This window comes from Anas platyrhynchos, chromosome 7, assembly GCF_047663525.1.
Source record: "Anas platyrhynchos isolate ZD024472 breed Pekin duck chromosome 7, IASCAAS_PekinDuck_T2T, whole genome shotgun sequence".
Lineage (NCBI taxonomy): Eukaryota > Metazoa > Chordata > Aves > Anseriformes > Anatidae > Anas > Anas platyrhynchos.
The window spans coordinates 37,941,791-37,965,560 of NC_092593.1; the positions used below are offsets into that span (position 1 = coordinate 37,941,791).

General features: G+C 39.1%; 1 protein-coding gene across 13 annotated transcripts in view; it reads left to right on the forward strand.

Annotated features, from left to right (window-relative positions):
* Positions 1-23,770, forward strand: part of SLC39A10 (solute carrier family 39 member 10) — a 191,241-nt gene that overhangs the window by 143,406 nt on the left and 24,065 nt on the right. For 2 of the 13 annotated variants that reach the window (XM_038182343.2, XM_072040595.1), the window contains exon 1: positions 8,493-8,743. The exons of 8 other annotated variants lie outside the window; for them this stretch is intronic. Coding sequence is in view for 2 of the 5 variants with exons in the window: in XM_038182341.2 (XP_038038269.2) it covers positions 9,802-9,813 (12 nt within the window). In the remaining 3 variants the exon portion in view is untranslated. Of the gene's footprint in view, positions 1-401; positions 535-8,492; positions 8,744-8,815; positions 9,561-9,660; positions 9,814-23,770 lie in introns of those variants that run through there. 3 more of the 13 variants (XM_038182341.2, XM_038182342.2, XM_038182344.2) reach the window with 3 other exon arrangements.

A 23,770-nucleotide genomic window follows, 5' to 3' on the forward strand; every position in this document is an offset into this window, starting at 1 on the left:
AAAAAGAAAAAGTTGCAGTGATTTTGATCCTCCCCACTCTCTCCCACAGAAACTGCTTCTTTCTGCATTAAATTTTGGATTACATTAACTACTGTCAGCAGTAACCTCTGAAAAATAGCCTTCTGCTGCTTCTCTGTAGGCAATAACCGGCCCTGATGCACTGCACACGTCTCGGTGCTCAACAGCCCGAAGTTCTGTGAAACAATTTGAAGTGACCTCCTGTGAAAACAGCAGCTCTGGTTTTAGGACAACAGCATTACCATAATATTGTTTTTACTAGCTCAAGGTTCAATTTCAATGTAATAATAAATAAATAAATAAAATAAATAAATAAATAAAAGCCCTGCTCACACAGCTTCTTAAAAATACAGTGATTTAAAAAAGACATTGCATAGATAGCAGCTATTCCTGTTGAGGGAAGTGACTATAGGCCATGCAGACTCCTTCTCCCGTAAATGAGGAAGAAGAGAAAGAGGGAAATGACAAGAATCAGACACTGCTGTCCTGCATGACGAATTTGGCACTCAGCTTTATGTAAGTGGACTGATCTGTTCCTTATGGGGAGGGGGCGTATGCAGTAGTTTCAGGTGTAACACAGCTGGCAGTTCCTTTTCTGATGCACTACTGTTGAAGTTGTGATAACCAAGGCTATTTTTGTCTAATTATCATCTATAATGATGGGGACAACATTAGTGTGCCTTCATTTTAGGATAGGGCGTGTAGATTACATCAAAACAGAAGTCCCCTTGGAAAAACAGCAGTGAATTCCAGTCATTCTTATGCTAAATATTTAACACAGTCTATAATATAAATAATGTCCTGGAATCGCACTGTCCAGACTACACACTTTTTGGTCATTTGAGATAAGCTTAAGCAAAACTGTGTGAGCAGGCTTTGGGATGAGTATTTCCCATAATCTTTCTTGCCTCTGCTTCACATGGGAATTTGGCAATGAGTCAGCCCCGACCAGGTACGCGTGACCTGTACAGCCCTGAGCAGTCTCTTTTCAAGTAACTGGTTTGTCTAAAATATTCTTATCCCCAGCTTCCTTGCAAATTACTAGTTAATATTGACTTTAGTTTTACCTTCTGTTTAGTTTCATGAAACAGTGTCTTGAAGCTCCTTCTTTTCATCATACATTGATTTGCCATAGGATACTATGTTGTGCTTCAGAAACTAATTCTCAGTATTTTAGTGAACTGGAAATTTGATAGATTAATGGCTTTCAAAACTGATTTTTATTTGCAGCTAATCCAGTGGATTTGTCTCATGTATATAACCTTTAATTATTAAAAAAGTGATTCTGAAAATGTAAATGAAATTACACTGTTAAGAGTTTTACTGAACTATACTTCACAACTTACTTATTATAAAGAACAACTTTTGGCTGCTTATCGTTTAGTTTTAAATAACCTTGGCATGTACTGCTTTACCAACTAAAGGCAGGAACTCGATCTTGTATTTTTTTTCCTTGGGGAAGTCCACAATAATTTAATTAGAGGTATCATGGAGGCTCATCTGAGTTTCCCATTGTGTTTATGGGAATGAATTTTCAAAAAATAGATGTAGTTATAATGTGGAATGTAAGGGATAACAGAAAGGAAGGTTATCTGTGAGAGGTGGAAAGATGTAAATAGTCTGAGTGAAATCAAGAATTTTCGCGCATAACATTTATTCATTTCAATTATGTCAAAACTGGAATCAAACTTGTTTCAGGCTGCCTTGCTTCCTCTGATATTGACGGTCTGCTAGTACTCTCAGTAATTACTGCTAGCCAACCCAGCCATTGTACAAATTTCTCTCTACTTGTTTACTAGTTCCAACCTCTCTTCCATTTCTAAAAGATAACGGGATGTATTCATAATGATTACTCTGTCCTGCTGCTGCTGCTATAGCTCTATCTCAGTGGAGTTACTTCTGGTTTATGTAAGTCATCACATGAGATTGCAAAGTCATACACAGCTGAAAAATAGCAGTGAAGCAGGGCCTCCCCATTTCTTTTCATCTCCTCGTGGCTTCCAGTTGTGTGCATTCACGTGACCTGTCCCTCCAGGTAATTTCACTACTGTTCATCTCAGATTTTCACATTTCTGGTCATTTAGACCATGTTATGTGTGAGCCTGTGCTTCATCAGTGTGTGTATCAGCTGAAATTTGCTTTCTTCTCCATAGCTGTTTATGCTTAAGTTCACACTCCTACTTCTGTCATTAAAACTGTAATTATCATCCAACTGTGTGAAGCATTTTCAGGCATGAAAATAAAGCTGTAGCACCTAGAAGTACTGTCAAATGGTTGTAGTTAAAGATTTGGGAATCAGGCCATTCCCTAACATTACTCATAATTCTTCTGGCACCTCTTTATTTCCTGAAGAAATAGGGGGTCTTTAACATGCTTTTTCATTGTAGAATACAGTGGAACTAATAATAATAATAATAATAAAGTAAATTATGGGGAAAAATAATTTAAAAAAAAAAAACACTCCAGTACATGACAGCACTTCAAAGAGAGGTGGTGTACCTTTACTACTGATAGGACTCTGAGGGCCACCATCCAGCTGCTCCCTCCAGTTCCCTCATACATTGCTATCAGGCATGAAAGGACCAATACAGCTAAGCTTAAACCAACTCTCCTGTGAGTTAGCTGAGCTTCCTAGACTGTGAGCCAGCTATCAGTAACTTTAAGTTTGAGATTGCTTCTGTTGATTTTTAGATTTTGCTACTGGTACCGTTGATTTAAAGGAAAACAAACAAGCATAAAAAACAACCCTTTCATAATTTTATTTCTGCAAGCAATATCTGTGGTGTTTGTTTTCCCTGACAGTGCTTCTTCTCTCCTGTCTTCTCTGCGGATGTTCCTTTTGAGGCTTGCGATCTGTGATAAAGAAGGGATGAGGCTATCCAGCATCCTCCCTCATCCATTCAAGCTTAAGTTACTGAAGCATATCCACAGTAGCTCATAGCAACTCCCCTTTCTACTGTTGAAATTTCAGACGATCAGCCTCTCCCAAGTTATTCAAAACAGGTAGCCAGTAACTTAAGGATATTGGAACTAGGCTTCCCAATTCCACCCACTGATAATGGAGGAATTGCATTTGTTTAACATTTGTCATTTCCACTTCCATGTGTAACACAGGTGAAAGAAATGTGAATTTCACCCCAGCTTCTGATTAAAATGCAGCTTTAGCAGAACTGTTTCTATTGCTCATCTAGGTCTTGGTTATACATAAAGGCTGCCAATCATCCAAGTAGAGATTAAAAATTGGCAGGGACTAACTTAAAAGATACTGACCTTCACTGTTTTCCTTGTCTGTTCATAGATTCTTTCAAATAATGTCAGGGACAGTATCATTATTTTTTTTTTCTCCATTCTATTTGAGAAGAGGGTGTAAAATTCTTCAACGTGTAAAGAGATTACATTAAAGTCAATATTTCCTTTTCAGCAAGGTGGGTCAGTTCTGGAATTGATCCAGTTTGCACTCATAAATACAAGCCTTTATAGGAATTTTCAATCTACTCCACCCAGCCAGCTCACACAGCCTTGTTTAATGTTTTGAATCCTGCATGGCTCCAGTGGAGAATATCCCATATTTATTGATACAGAGCCTTTCTGTGCTTGTGACCATAAATTCTTTGTGCTCAGCAGTCACAGCCTAGTCATGTGCTGAAGGAAGCAGCTGACTGGCCCTTCCCCCTCTCATCATACCTTTTTTACTATCTTATCCTAAAAAAAAAAAAAAAGTCTCGCAATCCTATAAGATATGTAAATCCAAAACCTATGTTCTGCTTGCTTGTTATAAGAAGTGAAAGGCTGAAGAGGAAGTGGTGTGACAGCAGTGTAAACTGTACATGTGACAAATCATACAATGCAGTAGACAGTCTGGGTCATATCCTTTGGTATAAGCTCTAAATGTGCTATTTCAGTAACGAGTGCTACAGAAAAGATTCCACAGCAACAGGTGTCTTTAAAAGGCAGGAAGAAACGAGAAACATAAATAAACCCAAATCAGCCAGAGAGGAAGAAGGCCATGAAACAGTCTTTATCTTTTAATATCTTCCAATTTGAATCTTCTCCCATTCCTGCTACCAACAAATCTGGTGTGTATCAGATCCTATGAAAGGGCTTTTGGCTGCTTTAGACAGTGGGGCCAACAAATTGTGTTAAAAGCAAATAACAACAAAACAAAAGAAGACAAAAAAAAAAAAAAGGAAGAAAAAAGTTCACCCACCAAGAGTTTTCCTATGGATAAGCTATAGTAGCATTTGCTAGCTTTCCAAAATGAATGAGAGGTCTACAAATCATACTTGTATCTTTCCATATTCCAGGAAAAAAAAAAAAAAAAAGAGCTGTGTGGAACAAATACTTCAGTTGTTGCTGCAGCATCACACCCTTTTGCTTCTGTCCTTTGATGTTTATGTAACCTTAGCCAATGTAACCTACAGCCAGTGAAAAAGGTTTTAATGTTTTTCACTAAAAATGTCAGTGTGTATTTAAAAACAAACAAACAAAAAGCCTAACCTTTCCCTCAAAGAGTCTGACTCAAAAACTTCTAAAACAAACTTCCCTAAAATCTGTATCTTGCTTTGACATGTTTCAAAGAATAATAATCACGGACTTCTTTTTAAACTAATTTCCTGTCAATATTTACACTAATGCCATATTTAAAATTACATAGAGTAAGTCACTGACATTAGTACTTTTGCTTCAAATCCTATGCATATGTCTATACATGTATATATGCTGCTCATGTGGGGGAGTATGCATACGTTGTTGTAAAGGAAGGAGGGTAAGAATTGTTCCTTGGAAAAAAACAACAAAAACAAAGCTCAGATATATTTTCCCTTTACGTCCTTCCTTATGAGTAAAGAAGCTTTCCCATGGTCCTTTTTGGTTGGTGAAAAAACAACCAGGCCTACTTTGAATTATCATTGGAGTTTCTACAGATAAAACCTATTAAAATTTTAGTAAATAAGTGCACCAAACAGATTTAAACAAGATCAAATTCTTGAGCAAGAGTTTGAAAAAAGGCATATATAGTCTCTACTAAAATTGTTGGTTTTATATACTGCCTTGAAGTAAATAAACTTGGCCTTTAAATTCAATGTAAACAAGCCAAGAAATCCCCCAGAGGACACCACCGTCTAGTTCCAAGCATGAGCTTTAATCACAGAATCACTACTTGCTGGTAGTGATACTTAAGCTCACCTGGATGCTTAAACACCTTTGTTTATGTCCTTGCCCAATGCAAAGTTTTTCCTGCATCAGTACACAAACTCAGCCTCCTCTTACATAGCCTGAAAATGAGTGCATATCAAACAACTGTATTGAATATTGAAAGTACAGGTAAATCTGTGCAATAAAATTAACCATGTAGGATTATATAATATGTTGGTAAGTTCAAAGCAGAGGAGACAACTACCAACAGGTCATATTCTGAGATCCAGATTAGGAAATTATGTAATAAGGAAATAAAATGTCTTCTGTAAGATTCTCTTATATTTCACTTAAGCAGTTCTCGTTAGCATTACTTCTAAGTAAAGTCTCCTGTAGTAGCTCTTCAAGAAAAAGCTGAATTCGCCAGACTTGTGCTTTAGGGGTAAAAAACTTAATTTTGGTAACAAATGGCTACGTTTTGTTCCCACTTAGTAGATGATGTGTCAACACCTTCAACTAATAACTTTCTAAGCAAATCTGTCCTGGTTAAAGTTTGTTGTTGTTGTTGTTGTGGTTTGATTTGGTTTGTTTTTTTCCTCCTCATGATTATTGTTCCTAATCCCCAGAGAATATGTCCAAGACTCTTCCTTTTGCTTACAGTCAGAAGTAGTACTGGAATGTAAGAAGTGAAACCTTCTGCAGAATTATCAACAGGATATATGAACATAAGAGGAAGCAAAACCTAAATTCTCCTTTTTAAAATTAAAAATGACTAAAAACTTGCTTCTAAACAACGTATGTACATGTAGGCATACATAGATGCTTTGTATCCCCCACATAGAGTTGGGTTTTACAAAGGGAGAACAGGAAATCAGTGTACGGGATCTCTCAAATTCTGTCCAACCTTGCACTTCTCTTTAGGCCCGCATCTTGTATCCAAAACAGAACATTATGTTTTGTTTCTTCCTTTATCATCTCCCCTGGTAACACAGTTAGCTGACCTAAACTGGGTTTTGATGACCAAACACATCAGGTCCATGGGATACAGGAAAGGGAAAGAGGTCCCAGCACTGAAGCTAGAGATGTGTCTCCAGACAGGACCTCATCTTGAGAGGAGTGCTGTTAGAAGCCCCGGTCTGCTTTTGCAGCATTGTACCATGAGCCCTTGGATGTTACTTGACAGGATATATTTCTATCCTGCAAATCAATGGGCAATGCAGAAGCACTCAAAAAGTGTCCCATGAGAGAAGAGGGAGGAGGAATTAAAAAAATAAATAAATAAATAAAAAATAAAAGTTCTGTTCTAAAACTATAGCAACATATCATCTGTTCAATGCTTAAATGCTGGAAAAAAATAATCTGGATCTGCTGCATGCATTTGTTGTCCAAAGCTACAAGCACTCCTGCAGTGCCGGCTTCCAGCTCTTGTACAAGTTTCCCTGCAGCACAGAAAGTTGTTCCACGTGTTTTACAGGGAGGCATGCTTCTCGTAGTGATGCCTGATTTAATAGTTCTTGTACTTGCTTTGTGAAGCTAAGATGTAGAAACTCATACTTTCTTTTGTTTAAGTATCCATGCACAGTCAGTTTGTGTACTAAAATATATGGTTAAGACTAGGAAGAAGTAACCTAACTGCAAGGTCGGTGTACCTTGCATCTAATGACTAATGTCAGAATCAGGTCTGTATTTTTTTTTTCTGTACAAAAATGCTGAGAGAGAAAGGAGTAGTTTTGAGGCAGAAATCATTCAAATCAACATATAAATAATCTGATGTGCTGTTTTGATATAGGGCTTTGTAATCACTTTAACGGTCTCCAAACCTTGACCTGAGCTGTGATTGTCAAAATTTTGGAACAGTGATTGGGAAGTTTTGGGGCTGGATTTGGGAAGAAGAAAAAAATTGAAAACAAACCAGGGCATTTTGAAGAAAATGAGGGGGGGAAGTGTAGATTTCCCCTCCTTCCAACCCCTCCACCCCCCCACTTGATAAACACTAACAAGCGAAAAAAATATTAGAAAAGATTTGAAGTTAGATTCTGTCATCAGGACATGAAAGTGATGGGGGGGGGGGGGGGGAAGGGGAGTAATTGGGAAAGTTCAGTAAAGATTCAGCCCCTCGTACCAAAAGATTGGTGTAGCATAATGCACAAAGCTGCTGTGGTCTTAGGCCAAGAAGTGTTTGATCAGCCTACATCTTCATTCCTCTGTTACACTGTCTGCATTATAATGAATATTCGTAAGTTATCTTATCTGGAAAAGTTCATTCTGTTTTTTGTTTTTGCAGTGTAACTTGAGTGTTATGGTTATATGGGATTTGTTTGTTTGTTGTGAGTCTTACAGATACCAACTCTTCGTTTCTAAACTAACACTATTGATCCTTTGTATTTTTAGCATTCTGAACAGTCTTTGTGTTCTAGGGATATGTCACCAACCAGAAATTCACACAATGACTTTGGGAGGCCATCAGGGTGGGTAACTGCAGAGTAAGACTCGGACTGTGGGTAGGATTAGGTTCTGGCCCTGCCAGGCCGGACCTAGGGCAGTGCTGGTGTGAGACACGGGATTTAACAAAGGGATGAGTTTAGAAAGGATTACTTCAACTCAGTAACGTGAGAGTCTGTAAGAAAAACGCGTGCCTCCCGAACAAAACAGGGTGTAGGTTTGCTTACAGCCTGAAGCCTGATATGCAGCAGTTATTTTTGGAGGAAAATGTGGTGGAGATTGTATGCAAATTTCTCAGAAAGAAAAAGGAAATGGCTTAAAACATATTTAAAATGTTCCTACAACAGCACTTCAGTCTTTGAATCTATCTTCTATAAATAGTCATTGCAAAATAAGCTGCGTTTCTTGAGAACAGCAAGTCATACGAAGGGCTTCTGTATGTTCTGTGTTCCAAGATGTCCACTAAACCCTGGGGTTGCTCGGTAAAGGTTTCAATTTGCATAGGTATTACAGGTATTTTCGGACTCTGCCAGCTGCTAGCACTTTGTCAAGGGACCAAGCGCGTTGTGCTGAGGGGCTTCTCCACCGAGGGGCCATGTTCGCCGCCCAAACGCGCAGGTGCTCGTTTTATGTTATCAGGAAGCCTGACAGGACTTTAAGGGTTAAGCGTATCGCGGCAGCGCTCTCCCCGTCTCGGAGAGGTTCCCGGGTGCAGCAGCCGGGGCCGTTCCGTGGGCACAGCCGGGCTGCGGGACACACGGCCCCGTCTGCCTCAGCTCCTCGCTCGGCTCCCGGCCGCGCCGCCGCCCGCTTGAGTGATGAGCGCAAGGCGCTGCGGGGAGGGGAGGGGGGAGCGCTACGCCATTTTCGTAGCCGGCGCTGGAGCAGGGACGGGGGGAGCGAGGCGGCGGCGGGGGGAAGGGGACGAAATGGCCGCGCATTGGGTGAAGCGCCCTGCGGGGCCGCAGGCGTAGCGCAGCCCGCGCGCTGCGTAGGGGCGAGAGTGGCGGGCGGGCGGCCGGTTTGGCGTAGCGGCGGTTGGTGAATAGCGTGGCGGCGGCGGCGGCAGGAGCTGCAGGAGGAGGAGGAGGAGGCGCCGCGGCGGTTTGGTACCGAGCGGAGAGGGAGATGCACACGGCACTCGAGTGAGGTAGCTATAAAACCCCATTTGTTTACATTCCCTCCCCCACAAGCGGCCGGCGCGGCGGTGAGGGTGGCGGCCGGACCCGGGGCCGCCGCCGCCGGGAGGGTGCGGGGTGGGGAGGGTGAGGGGCGGCCGGTGCCGGGAGCGGCGGGGGCAGCTCCGCCGCCGGCACGCGGGGGGCTCGGCGGCGCGGCCGGGCCGTGACGTGGCGCAGGGACCGGGGGGGGGGAGCCCGGCCCGGAGCCCCCCGCGCTGAGGCGGTGGGGCCGGGACGGCGGCGGGGGAGCTGGGGGAGCCGGGCCGGGGCCCCGCGGGGCTCGGAGCGCCACGTGGAGAGGCCGAGGGGAGGCGTGAGGGGCAGCCCCGGGCACGGCCCCGCCGCCGGGGCACGGCGCACAAAGGGGCGCCCGCAGCCCCGGGACGCGCAGCGGGGCCGCGCCTGGGGAGCCGCGGGGGGCTCGGTGGCGCTGGCGGCGGCAGGAAGGGGAATGGGGCAGGAAGGGGAATGGGGCAGGAATGGCTGCGGAGCCCTTAACCCGCCCGGCAGCCTGAGCCAGCGCAGGTAAGAGCCAGGCGGGTGAGGAGCCGCCGCCGCCGAGCCTACGCGGCCATCGCCTGCCAGAGCAGGAACCGGCTCGGGCTCCTCGCCTGCTTCCGAAGTACGTGCTTAACGCTGGAGCTCTGGAATAAAGCCATTCTTTCAAATTCTCGGTGATCTTTGTCTTTTTTATTTTGGCCTTCTGTGGGGATTTCCCTGTCTGCTGGTTCTTGCCCCCTGATGTATAAACAGCTGGAGTTAGAAATATAAGGACTTTGTGTAAATGTAAGCACTTTATGAGTTGAAATCATTCTGGTTTCTGGCACTGAACATTGAATGTCTCTTAAGTAACAATTTTCTTTCTTATTTTTTTTTTTCTGTTAAGAGAGAATGTCATACCCTAATAATGGGGGAGCCTGTGATAGGTGAAGCCTGATACAGCACTGAGAAATGCGCAGTGGAAGGCCTGGGTAGTTTTCAAAAATGTGGAAGCGATTGTCTAATTAACAGAAGTAATTCCGGGGGAATGTGCCAACGGGTATGTTCTAGTATGCGTTCGGATAGCAGTAACTGATACTATGACGTTAAAAGAGAAAATACAAAAAATGGATACTGATATATTTTAAAAGAGAACACTAAGATTTGAACACACCTGGATTTACTTAAGAATGGGCTTTTGGTTAAATGTGTAGTGGAGTAGGTAATCTGTGCGGATTGGTGGGACATACTGCTCCAATTTCAAAGCAAGACTTAGGCTTATTAATGCTTACTTCTCAGGCTTATGCTCTGGTAAATATAAGAAAATTATTTGAAAAAGTTCTGTGGTTCCCAAGAACTAAAGAAACTATTATGATCGTAAGCTTTCCTAACTAGGTTTTTGTTTTAAAGTAAACGTTTAAACTTCCAACACTTTCTTACTTGGGAGAAAAAAGGTATGCAGTCTACTTAGAAAAGAGACTAGATCCTGTATATAGGCCATGAACAAAAATTCAATGAGATCAGTGGTAGCAGTTCTGTATGGAAATGTACCATCGTGTGTACCTTCATGTCCACAGAAGATGGATGTGGAAGGATTGTACACAAATGCCTATCTGGAATATGCAACATGAAAGGAGATTCTGCCTACGTAAAAACTTTATCCAAAACAATTTGGTTTGTTTTAAAGAATATACTTTGCTTTCATGTAGATCTTTCTGTGCTTTCAAGGCTGGCTGAAAAACCAGGTACTTAGTGTGGAGTATATATCCACATGGAATCAGAAAACATGCAGGGAGACGACAGTTGTGGTATAAAAAAGTGGTACAAAGAAATTAACAGGATGAGCTATTGTATGTTGTTTCTCCTATTACATAAAAAAAAAAAAATTCTAGTAAAACAATATGGCAAATGGGGAATGTTCCAGAAAATTTATTCTATGCAAAAAAGCATGGATCCTTATGATTACCTTTGTCTACTCCAATGCTTGGTCATGCTGTGATCTGAAACTAAGATTTATGTGACACTGTAACAACATGTATCTTCTAACATAATGTCATGGAAAGTCAGCAGGAGGATGTTAATTGAGTATGATACTTAAGCTCTACATATTAATAAGCTGTTCCTTTTGAATCTTTAGTCGGACACCTTGGTAAGACACGAGCTTTGTGTAGTTTGATTCGGACAAAACATTTACGTACATGTGTGGCAAAATGAATACATATAACCTGGCATAGATTTTCTTTGTGGTCTTCACCAAATAAGTCGAGCAACTCTAATTTAGATACATTCATAACACATTATCTGCAGTGCAGTTGCCTGGTCCAAGTAGGAGGAAAATTTGTAAGCAGTTTGGATGTGTTTGCTTTCACCATCAAGTGTTAATGCCATTTAATCACAAATGTTGCCAGCTGTAATGAGTTCGTTCTTCTCTTGTCACAGTTTTTACAGAAATGGAAGTTAATTTGAATATATAAAGGGCACTTCATAAAACCAGTCTAGTTTTGGAAACAGGATTTTTTTCATCAGATAGGATTACTAAAACAGAATTGCACAAACCTTTTGAAAGTGAAACTCCATGGAAGTTTTCTTACAAGCTAAGATTTGGTCCTTAACTGTGGTGAAACTTAAAGATCGTGGCATCTTCACAGACTACAGTACAGATTAGAGGATGGGTAGACATAACTGTGTGTGAGCAATGAAACTAATAGCAGAACAAAGAAACCTAATTTGATTTTCTTCACAGTTTAGCTATTGATTGTCAGAACACTTGTTATTTTACAATGTTTCATAACTGTCTAATGTACCCTGACTTTTTCCTTAATGCACTTAAAAATGTCCTTAAAAGTTTCAAAGAGGGAAAGCCAAATTGCAGTTTTGTCTTTGTCTACAAAGATGCTTTTCATAGAAATGAGTTTTAGGTGCAGAGTCTAGAGAGTACCAAAAATTCATGCCTTTTGGGAAGCAATTTCAGTTCTAATTTAAAGAAAATCAGTGTAACTTCCTGTTTTTCTGTAAAAGTCAAGCTTAATTTAGAGGGCAAACATTTTAAATATAATTTTATTATATAAAAAGTATCCATATCTGGGGGTGGGCTTCTGAGGTTATCTTAAATATAGACTAGTTAGTAATTTTGGCTTGCTGATAAGGGCTTGCTGATGTGGAAAGAATTTAGGTCTTTTTTAGGTCATTTTTAAATTGCAGTTGAGATATTATTTAAAGTACACATAGTAGTGTGTGATGAGGAAATACGTGCCAGTTAGGTGAAGCTAATAATAATAATAAATTAATGTTCAAAAACTGATCAAAATGATGGAAGCAGTGCCCTGCATGCATTGAAATCTCTTAAAGGAGAGAAAGAGATGCACTTCATCAGTTTAGCTGTTCAGAATGTTCTATATGCTGCTGCTGCTTCAGTATCAATCTTCAATTTTTTTGATGTAATAGCAATCAGAAGAGTAAAGAAGAAAGGGGGAAAAAAAGATAATTGTTTTAAGTTGCTTGTATTTGGTTACTTCTTGTGATAATCCAAACACTGTACAGATTTTAATGCCCTGGAGCTGGAAGCCAGCATGAAAGACTGGGAAGATGATGGTTTCCTGATGTCTGTCTCAAAAGCTTATGAGAAGAAGGGATGTTGAAATGATGTGTGGGGTGTTGTACCCATGCTGGGGAACACGCTTCATTACATCAGAAATGTTTCATCTTCTAGGTATCACATTGTGCTGCCTCATCTTTCCATTTTCTGACTTGTCTCTTGCTGCAGAGGAGGAATGACTCAGCTGCTGCCTTTTCGATCTCAGCTGCTGCTGGCCTATGAGCTTCATTGTTATCTGGCTATCACATTTTCTATAGCTTGATACTTTCCAAAGCAGTAGGATGAAAGTGTAGAGAATCGTCTGGTTTTGCTAAGGCAAAATCAGACTGCTGCAAAAACTGATGAACCTGTTACAGAACTTGCACTGCATTGTCTTTTAGAGGTGATGAATGTAGGTATATATGTCTGTCAATATCACTCTATGAGAAAATTATCAGAGTAAGAAACATTCCTAAATAGATCTTGTACATCACCACCTGGCTAGGTTCATTTTGCTTTAATCCAATTTGCTCTGTCTTTTTTTTTTTTTTTTTTGCCAAAATTTTTGGCAGTTTTTGAAAATTACTTAAATGAATCTCCAGTTTGTTTTTTTGTTGTGTTTTGAAGAGTGTTCCTAAGATACACTTTATTTTCACTTCAAAGGAATGTATCTGTTCTGCCTCCCTCACATTTTTTGTGTTGGCAGTCCCATCTTCTCAGTATTATCAAGTACGCGTAATATGTGGGCTGTTAACCAGAGGTGAGTAAGAAGAATATAAATTTCTGAACTGTTAAGAGGTGCTGAAAACTATAACCTTTATCCATTTGATTCATTGTTTAAGTGACAAAGAGATTTAATTTGTCATTGGTATTAGGTAGCTAAATCAAGGCAGAATTGTGGTAGTCTGCGTAATAATGGGAGATAGGGAATAACTATGGTCATGTCTGAAACTCATAAATCAAATGAAGTCCTGTAAAAGCACTCATGTAGCTAGACTTCTTGTAAGATAAAATGCCTGCATAAGGTACAAACTCCTCAGAGTAAGCATATACAAAGGAAGTTCTATGCAAGATTGCAGGATTTGCATGAAATTACAAATACACTGCTCAACAGAGACCTTGTGCATCAAATTTGGTTTCAGTGTTTCTGCTTGTAGGTTACTTCAGAGTTCCCAATCACCGCTCCTATTAAAAAGACCTCTGTAATAAAATGTGTTCCAGATAGGTGCAGTCATATAGCGCTACACGTGAAGACGCATCTCAAGATTAGTTGACCTGTACCACATCCATAAACTGATCCTTGTGCATTTGTTACAGCTGTATTTTATCACCGTAGTATGATGATTATTAATGGAACAAATAATGCTTTGATTTCTGAAGGGTAACTGAAAATGATGATTGATCTACAGCTGATGATTGGATCTCTATAAATAGTTCTTCTTCTGACCAGACTAACTGCTGATGACAGCATGCAGTCATACCTACGTTGGAGTATCAAAGCAGAACAAAAGAAAAATATGCGTAGTCTTCTATAAAGTAGTCTCTGATGGGTGTTACTCAGTGTGATTCTTGATGTGGATCTTTTGGGGTAGTAATAGTTACATCTTTGTTAATACTGATTTGCAGTGTAAATGGTACTTAGTAGTACTAGATACCAGGATGTGATTCTGACTTTGTTACAGCAGTAACCATAGGTCATTAATCCAACAGAAAGTTAGATTTATCTCACATAGTGAAATACACGGCCCAATGTTTCCTATAAGGGGTAACAGCAAGCAGGTATGGATCGTTATTAAGTCGTACTGTGCCACTAGAGGCACGTCTTCATTCATCCCACACACAGAGCAGTACAGAAGAGCTTATTTACTGTCAAGTGGAATATTGTACTCTGTTTTAATGGATAATTACATTACTTCTCAAGGCACTGTGTCATTTCTATAACCTATTCTTGTAAAGAAAGACCTCTTTTTGTGAGGCTCCACTACCTTGATAAGTGCTCTCGGCCCATGAATTGCAAGCTGTATCATTTTGTCCATACTTACTGGCTACTTCTGCTTGCAGATCTCAGAAGCACTTTATTGGTGACCTGAATGTCTGTCTATAGAAAACAGTATCTGGGCCTAAAATTGAATATCCAAATTATATTAGCTTATATTAAAACATAAGAAATCTGGTACTTGAGTGTACTCCAAATAATATGTCTTGCATTGCAACATTTTCAAAGTAAAAATAAAATAATCCCCATTTATGTAATATCTGTTATGATGCATAAACAATATAAATTTCCAGTCGTTCCTGTTCTGGGCTGTGTATGAGGCAATCAGCTGGCTGAGGTGTTGTACTGTATTGACAGTGCCAGAGTTGTTCTCAATGCCTTTGTGTATTTCCATTAACTTCAGTATGATGCAGTAGCTGTATGAGGAACTAAGTATGAAATTTAACATTTTAGTCTAAAGTGCCCATAGCTAACTTCTTACATTCTAGAGTACTGTTCTATCCGCATGTTACCAAAGATAAAATGGCCTAAATTGCCTTGTGCAATTTCTTTTTTTTTTTTTTTTTTACACAATTACTTTCTTTGTACTACAAGTCAGAGATTGAGTGAAGTATGCAGGATAAGTTTATGCATCTGCATCATGCAGAGTCCTAGCAAAAGTTCATTTGTAGTGTCTTATGGCAAAAAAATCTCATTCTGGCTTTTGATAATCAGGTGTGGCCAGTAATAGGGAGAAGCATGTGAGAGTTTTATGCTGACTCCTGAAAGATTGGGTTAGTATGAGATGTTTTGCTAAGAATGCAACAACTATAGCAAATTACTGTTACTGCTAGTTTGTATCAGACTTTGTGGTTCAAATTAGTTGCAGTAAACAGGCTAGGCAATGTAAAAATAATTTTACCATCTTTGAGCAGCATACATGTACTTTGTCTCCTCCATAGAAACTGCTAGTGTGTCAGTGCTAGTTGGCTACAATAGTCTAATGAAGGAGTGTATCATGGTACGTTTTAGCATTTGATGCATGAGAATGCATCTCATAGTCTGAGTGATAGAATTTAAGGCAAGACTCGCTTAAAAAATGTCTGGATTTAATAGTTAAATGTTTTTGTTGTTGCTAATTGAACTATGGACAAATCAAAACTGTGCTTTGGAATAAGACAACATACTAAAGTTGAATTACTAAAACAGCAATAAAATTGAAAAATACAGATTGCCACTTTGGGGGAAGTTTTGAAAGTTTATACAAATTCTTTTACTGGAATTGGCTTATTGCTGATTGCTAACTGTAGATTCAGAACATGGGCATGAGAGAGGCAAAGGATTAATTACATTTTATAAACTAGATATTCTCAGTGGGAAACAGTGATAGGAGTACATTGTTCTTAAAATGAACATGTTTTAACTATGAAAAATGTTTTTTGGTTGTTTTTTTTTTTTTTTCCAAATCTGTGGCTGTATCTTAGCAAATACGTCATGTAGTGGTTCCAAGCAGTGACTGAGTAATAGTGAAATACTGAAATGATACCTCAGTTGCTTTGCTACTTTCTAGTCTATGTATGTATTTTTTTTTATTTTTTTACTTTTCTTGACAATAAGCAAAGCGTGATTCTTAACTTTCCTATTTGACAGTCCTGTTACCAGTAATATACTTCTTAAATGTTACATTTACATTATAAAAGTTAAAGCTGGATACTAGCAAATACAGGTAGTTTAATCAGAAATCTATAAACAGTGTATTTAGCTTATCAGATAGGATAATATTGGGGGAGGGGGAGAGAGAAGTATTTCAACCTTTATTTTTCAGGACATCAGGTTATGAGGTTTTCCCATTTATTGGAGATTTTTCTGATCTGTAACTATCCTATAGCTGTAGCTAGATTTGGATGCCAAATGCAGGTTTCAATGCCAAACAGCCTACGTATCAAAGTATTTCAGTTTCATAACCTGGCAGTGAGGTGGCCTGCTGGGAGATTACACGTTATTCTTGTGACTAAACACCATAAAAACTTAAATGACTGTAATGGGTATCAGAGGATTCACAAGAAACTGGTGTGCCTCTAGAAATACAAAAAGTAAAGCTTCGGACTTGTTAACACATCCCACAGGTGTTAGGTGCCTTAGCTGTGGGAACGATGGAATCAAAAGTTTGTCTGTTGACAGAATTATGCTCTCAGTTTATTTGTTTAATATTTTTAACTGAGCTACTTTAGATGTTGAAAGTAAAAATATATTTGGAGGGGTAGACGGACTGCAGCTGTCCTGACTCTTAACAAGCTCTTCAGCAGATTTTAATTCGCTGATGTGTATCAGTTTGATAGGTTTCAGTCGGTTTACCCTGGTGGTTTAAGCTGTCTCATTCTTTGAGTCTGTTTTGTAGTCTGTTAATTAGTTAAATATGTAATTTGAACTACAGTAGTCTTAATTGGCTCAATTTTGTAGAAAAGATGTTCAACCATGATCCCATATTGTGTTTACTTTGGATAGCTTTAATATGATCAAAGTGAATTACTTTGTAATATGATTATGATGTGCTCAGCAGACTATGGAAGAGGGTGATGATGTACTGTCAATTACAGTAGCAAAAGGAGAGGGAAGGAGGGAGGAAATTTTTACCAGAAACTGCTGACTCCACTATCCATGGAATACTAAAGCATGCTCCAGAAACTTACGCTTGCATTCTGCAAACCTTAAATATTTCTGAAGTTGAATTTGTGGAATAATGGTCACAACTTACTAACAACCCTTTCAATTTAGTCCAGTTTACATTTGATTTCAGCTAATCAGTGGAAAAGAGCATAAAACATCTTTCTCAGAGAAATTAGATAACCCACAATTTCAGTGATAGGGCCAAACCATTTCTGTAAGTTGAAAAGTGGAAAAAAATAATTCTTTATGCTATCTTTTGCATAATATAACTCTTGGTAGTTTGGAAGGTAGTTTTCTTCCAAAATCCTGGATTTGTTTTGAGATACACTTACTGATCACTTGTGTTAAATGTTAAGAGACAGCAAATAGCTCTTGTTTTTTTTTTTTTGGGGGGGGGGGGGGAATAACACAACAAAAATGAAAGACCTCAGTGATTCAAGGAATGACGCAGGAAACAGTAATGTCCTAATGATCCCACTGAGAAGAGTGGTGATTTCAGATCAGCAGTTAGTCCAGAAAAATCCTTACGATTAAAATTACAGTAGAGAATGCATGGTGATGCTCAAAGAAGTGATAAGGGAGCCTCCTTTTTTAGGAGAGGTACAAGAAGAAGAAAGCACAGAGTTACAGTTACTGTAAAAGCCAGCAACTGATACTAGATCAAGTGCAATGCTGCACAACATAGCCTAGGCTAGGTGTATCTAATTACAAAGTAGTTTTTCTAAAACTGATGGTACTGTCTGTCTTTCTTTTCACAGTTCCTCTCCTTGTCTGTGTTGCTGTCAGAGTGTACATGCACTTGCAAGGTGATGGACACAGGGAAGGACATACAGATAGTATTTTTAAGACTTAAGTTCTTGCTTTCAGTTTTTATAAGTTGTTAGACTAAGAAGACAATTCTGCTTGCACTTCAGATTAAGGCCGTAAGGATTCTGCTTCCTTTCCCCTTTTTTATATCTAATCCTGCAGTAAGAGTGGTTATTAAGTACAATTTTATTCAGACATTTCAAAATTGTGTCACTTTGAAGCTGTTCTGATGCCTTGTTAAGAAAAGTTGGTGGTTCATCCCAAGTGATTTGTTGTTGCCTAAGTCATCACACAGTCCTATAAGCCATATAGATCTTTAACAATAATCTTGCTTAAAGTAAATGGCAGTTAGGTAATGTCGTCACTTCTGTAGAAGTTTACTTGGAATGGGATGGAAATGGCACGCTTTGATTCAGCTGGCCACATACTAGGCAGACCCTCATGTTGAAATGTGTACAACTATTTTTTTCACAGGTCAGGTTGAATGTTAATTTCGGATATGCTGAGATGTCTTTACAAACATTGTCTCCCACAACTGTTCTTGAGCCAAGTGACTTGAGATTTGTGTGGTCCCAGGAGTCACCCATTTTCTCAAAAATTTCCTTCACACCCATGGGACAAAGAACTTGTGTTCTTACCTAAGGAAACAGTGGTCGTTCCTTGGTTTTGTACTGGGAATCAATTTGGTAAGAAGAATTTGAATGTCATGTTGATGTAGGGTCTTAAAAAGGTCTGTGACAGTGGCTCATTAATTAAATTTCTTACTTAGAAGTACAGATTTTTATGAATGGTATATGTTGTCAAGTAAAAGATTTGCAACCTTTCAAATTCTAGAAATGTTCATTAAGCGTCATCATCTGCCAGGCATTGATGTGGCTGAGCACATGAAAAGAAACATGCTTCAGTCTGAACTTTCAAGGGAGTTTGGAACTTGGTAGCTTTTGTAAATTAATATTTCTAAGGAAAGTGAGAGAAGTCCTCAGCTTAACAGTAGGCATGCTTAACTCCTTTTTGGATCATAGCTGGGACTTACTTTTTAAATGGTAGTAATGTAGGAACTGAACACATATCAGATACACCTGTTAACATTAGTGCAAGTATTTTAACATACTACAAGGATGAGATGGGTGTAGTGGTTTCAGTTAGAGTAAGAATAAAAATGGCCACTGGTCTTGGTGCTTTACAATGAACACTATTACATTCTGTGCTGGGGGGAGAGTTGGAGAAACTTAATTCAAAATGAGTTTCAATATGAAACTTGCCCACTGTTTTTTGAGATAGCCAGTTGTGTTTGTGCTATAGCCAAAATACTCTGTTAGGCTGCAAATCAACCAACTCTGTAAGTTGGAGTTGCCAGCAAAAGCAAGATTGCTCTTCTTTGTGTGGTCTGCAGTGTTTGTGCAGCTGCACAGCGAACCAGATAGGAAAAGTAATCTGCCTTGAAAATAATCTTTTTTTCCTTTTTCTGGGCTGTTTTTCGGCAGAATCTAATTGTACAGCTGCATAGTGAACAGATCAGCAAACAAATGTGCTGGTACACAGAAATGGTTTTAGGGGAATGAATGAATGAAACAGTGGGGGAAGTCGGGACTACTGCGTTAGGGGCAGCACCATCTTAAAATATTTGTTGAACTTTAGCCATAGCTTGAACAAAAACATTTGCTTATTTTCAGTGGAAAAATAAAATCCTAAAATGCAAACATATCTTGTTAATCTTTTAAAGTATTTAATTCTTGCAAGCAACAGTATCCTCATAGGAGCAAGCTAAACAACAGAATGTTGACAGCAGATCCAGCCAGCTCCATTACATATTCTGTGCATTAGTAGATGTGCGGTGTATATACAAAAGGCTGAAAATTAATTCTTGCGTAAGCAGAAATAACACTTAAAAACTTGAACTGTTTTGATGGGTTTTATGTTATTTTGAGCTCTGAAAAGAGTCCTGTGTTCAGCAATTCATTGCAAGTAGTTGTCCTTCTGAAGAAGTCTATCAAGTTGTTTTCCCTTCAAAATAAAATAAATGCCCCTTTCTGGACAACTGAACCAGTAGATAGATCGCTACTGTGGTAGGTTGGGATCATTGTCTAGTATCCTTGGGATTTGATATCTCAAATAGTTCACATTTCAGATTTTGAAAAGGTGTTCACAATGTGCTTAGTTATGCATAAATGCTTTCTGTGTCTTATCTGGTATTAACTGGGCAAATATGGCTTAGATCAACTAGGTAATGGTCTGTTCTTAGAGTGAGCCCCTCCTACTAGGCTGTAGGTTTTCCAATGAACGAGTTTTACTTATATCCGCAAACCTGTTTCGCTGAATTTGAAGAGGGAAGAAAATACAGGAGATGGGTGAGAACGAAAGTTAGAGATAGTTAATTATAACTTCTTACGTATGTAAAATGTTTTTCTATTTGTATATTCAGATGCTAACATCAGCAAAAGGCTAGTATAGCAAAGTGACAATATTATTTAAGTGCTTTCATGGATTTCTTAAAGTGTCACTAATAGCAATACGTTCATTTCTCTTTAATTTTTTTTTTAATCACTGACCTTGAAAATGAGTACTAGATTCATTGCTTAAAAAAAAAAAATAGGAAAAAAAGGAGTTAGATTATTCGGATTCTTCCATTCCAGCTTTTTTTGAACAGTGTATTAGTATGGAATGCTGCAGTTAGTGGAGAGGTGGTGGGGAACTGCAGGCATCTCTCCTGCAAGTAAATTGGAGTAAATATCTGTGACATAAGAAAGAATTCTAAGTTTCTGGAAGTGTAAGAAAGTGTCTTTATGTAGTCAGTAGCTTTATTTCAAGCAATATTTATCTTGCATCTGAAAATAAATATACTGTTGTTACTCTGAGCAGTTGTTAATGGAAACAAGTGATACAATTGCTTAAATTTCCAGTGCTGAACAAAGTGAATGTCTTAGTTTGGTTTGCTTTGTCTTTGTTGTTAGCATGTTTGTCCGTCTCAGTCCTCTGGTTTTAGCTGAAGTGTATGTTTGGTATTTTTGTTCAGTGTGAAATTTCTGGTCGCTGGTGAAGTCCTGTTAAGGCACTTCAGTCATAGTAGCATTCAAGCTGAGTAACTAAAATCCTGAATATTTTTCAAATGGAGTTTCCAGAATCTGATCTTCTGCAGTTAGAATGAAAGGGCCAAATGGAGAGAAACTAAAATAAAATATTTGGTGGGGATGAAATCCAGTGTGTGTGTTACAAAAATGTTTCCGATTACTAAAATTGTTGGGAACAGACAAGAGAAAGGAGGGAAGGAGAAAGTTGGGCACTTAAACTAGATACTGTTATACACTAACTAAAATGCCGTTGTATGTGGGTTGCAAACACTAAAACACTAGTTTAAATTTTCGGCTGAGTTTGAATTTTATGTGAACTCATTATTGGAAGCAAAGGTTGCTGTTAAGTAAAGCCTGGCTATCAAACTAGTTTTCTGGTTTCAGTAAAGCAGTTAATGAGAAGTAAGCAAAAACGTTCCCCCAAATCATGTTAATTCCAGGTTTTAAATGACACCTTGGGAAAAAATAAAGTGCTATCGGTATGAAGTGGAAGAACAGATGAAATAGTAGGCACTGTGAAGAAGTTTCAGGAATTCAAGGGGAACTGAGTGAAAAGCCTCTAGAAATACCCACTTTGATCAGAAGCATATTTAATGGAGGAAGTGCTACAGGGAATTGCTTAGCATAGAAATAGTGTGAGTTTTCCATACGGAGAAGGTAACTTAAGTTGATGCACTGTTTGGGTTCTTTCACCTCGAGCCTTTGATTTACAAACTGCGTATATGGATGCACGATCAGAACTGCCTGAATGGTTTACTTGCAGCGGTGAACGAGGAGGTGAGGGGCTGCATTTGGCAGTACTGTTTGCGTTTACTGGAATGCCAGTTGGTATGGCAGCACTATTTATCTTACCCACTGTAGATGCACACGTTAATCATACCTTTGAAGCCTGACACGGTGTGGGGTTGTCCTGTTGCCTGAGTGCATCCTGGAAGCCTTCTCTTGCTCTTCTTCACAGTTCAGTGCAACACAGTGGGTGCTAGTTCCCACTGAGGCCTGTGGGTTCTGGGCGCTGTCGTTTCTGACCCAAGACCAGCTGGGAGATGTCTTCCCTGTTGGGTGCCTGGCCATTGAGTTCCCTCAAGGAACGGGAATCAAACAAGTGCTTGAAATAAGGCAAAGGCTGGCAGCAGTAAGAGCGGGATTTTTTTTCAGCTTTGTAGCCTTTTCCTTGAGCTGCCTTCCCGTGTTCTTTTGTGAGGATTCAAGAGTCTTAATATGCTTATGCTGAGATCAGCTATATACAGTTCTGTGTCGCTGAAGTGTATCGAATTTGGACTTCAGCTTTCTGGTATTTTATACGTGTGAACATTGCCTGACACACTGCCTGATGAGAGCTATTTACAATCGTTTAGATGTTAATGAAGCATGTGTAAAGAAGAAACAATTACTCCTATTAGTTCTGTCTGAGACTTCTTAGGATGGCTAAGTATGTTTTGTTAGTGTCTTCTTTAACAGAAGGATTGAAATAGAAGATACAGACAATTTTTAGAAGATTTAAAAATACAGTGCCGGGGTTCTTATTAGTTGTATTGAAAATAGACATCTAAATTGATTTTGAAATAAGTCTGATAATGCTCAGCTCTTGTATTTGAGCAGTGAATCATGATCATAAATTACAAATGATTTTAACCATTAGGGCACGGAAAAAGGTACCATTCAAAGCTAAATACCACAATTAGAGATGCATGACTGAAATTTCAAAGTAATGTATTAGTAGTATTGTATGAGACAGTCACATGAAAAAGATCATGAGGTTGTGAAAAGGATTATGATCATGCTTGCCATGCTTTAGTCATGAATTTACTGCTAGAAATATTTTAGTCTGGATTGTGCTTGTTTAAATGGGAAGAGTTTGACTTTGCTTGTTCTGATTATATTACCGTTATGTGGCAAAGGGGGAGAAAAGGTCTTCACAAAAGTTGTATACTTTGAATTTTATGTACAGTTGAGTTGTGGTTTTCAATACTGAGAAACAGAAATTAAATAATAAACAATTTGGTAAAGAATCACAGTGTATTGCATGCACTTACCTAGTGCTGCCATTGTGCAAGCATACATACATGCATTCGTGTTTCTCCTGGGCTTTCGTTTGTCTTGCATGTACCTTAACTGCTAACTTCAGACCTTGAACCTGCTCCTCACAGTAAGTAACATTCCCCATTGTAAATCCTCAGCTGATGAAAATTGGCATATCCCTGTAGAAATGTGGAGCTCTACTGATCTGTTATCGGCCATATGCCTGATCCAGTATCTTTACGTACTGCCAGATTGTTTCTGCTTCCTAGGATATGATGTGATTTGCAGAGCCCAGACTCCCAGACTGTGTGAGAACAAGCACATGGTCTTTATTTAAAGGTTGTAGAATAAGTTTCCAGACAATCGTACAATCTGAGGGTTGACTCGGTCCAATGATACGTGGATGAAGATATGTAACCTGCTGCTTCCTACTCCACCAGCAACAGCTCTGCGCTTAACTGCTTCCTCAAAGGAGAACGGAAAAAGCTTCTGGAAGGTGTTTTGAGATGCTTTTAATGTTTCTGTATTAATCCCAGTGATATATTTATGAGAACATTAAAAATGCCTTAAATAGTCTCTGTGAGTGCAAAAGATTGTATAAAAGTAATCTCAGTAAATTTGGGGATGAACTTGTCACACTAAACTTCCTGAAATGGTTTGTCACAGCCTTTAAATCACTCACTGCAGTGTACAAGCTTGGGCTGGAGACAGTCTGTACAGTCATTCCAGACTGATGATAGAACAGTTGTTTATAAATAGAGAACAGTAGTGTAAAATGATTAGCCCTTGATCTTTCTGATGTTTCTGGCATCAATTTTGATACCAATGCCTCCAATTGAATGATACTCTTCCAAACTTCTGTAACTAGGTCAGTATTGCAAAAGAAGAGTTCACTTTTTTCTTTACC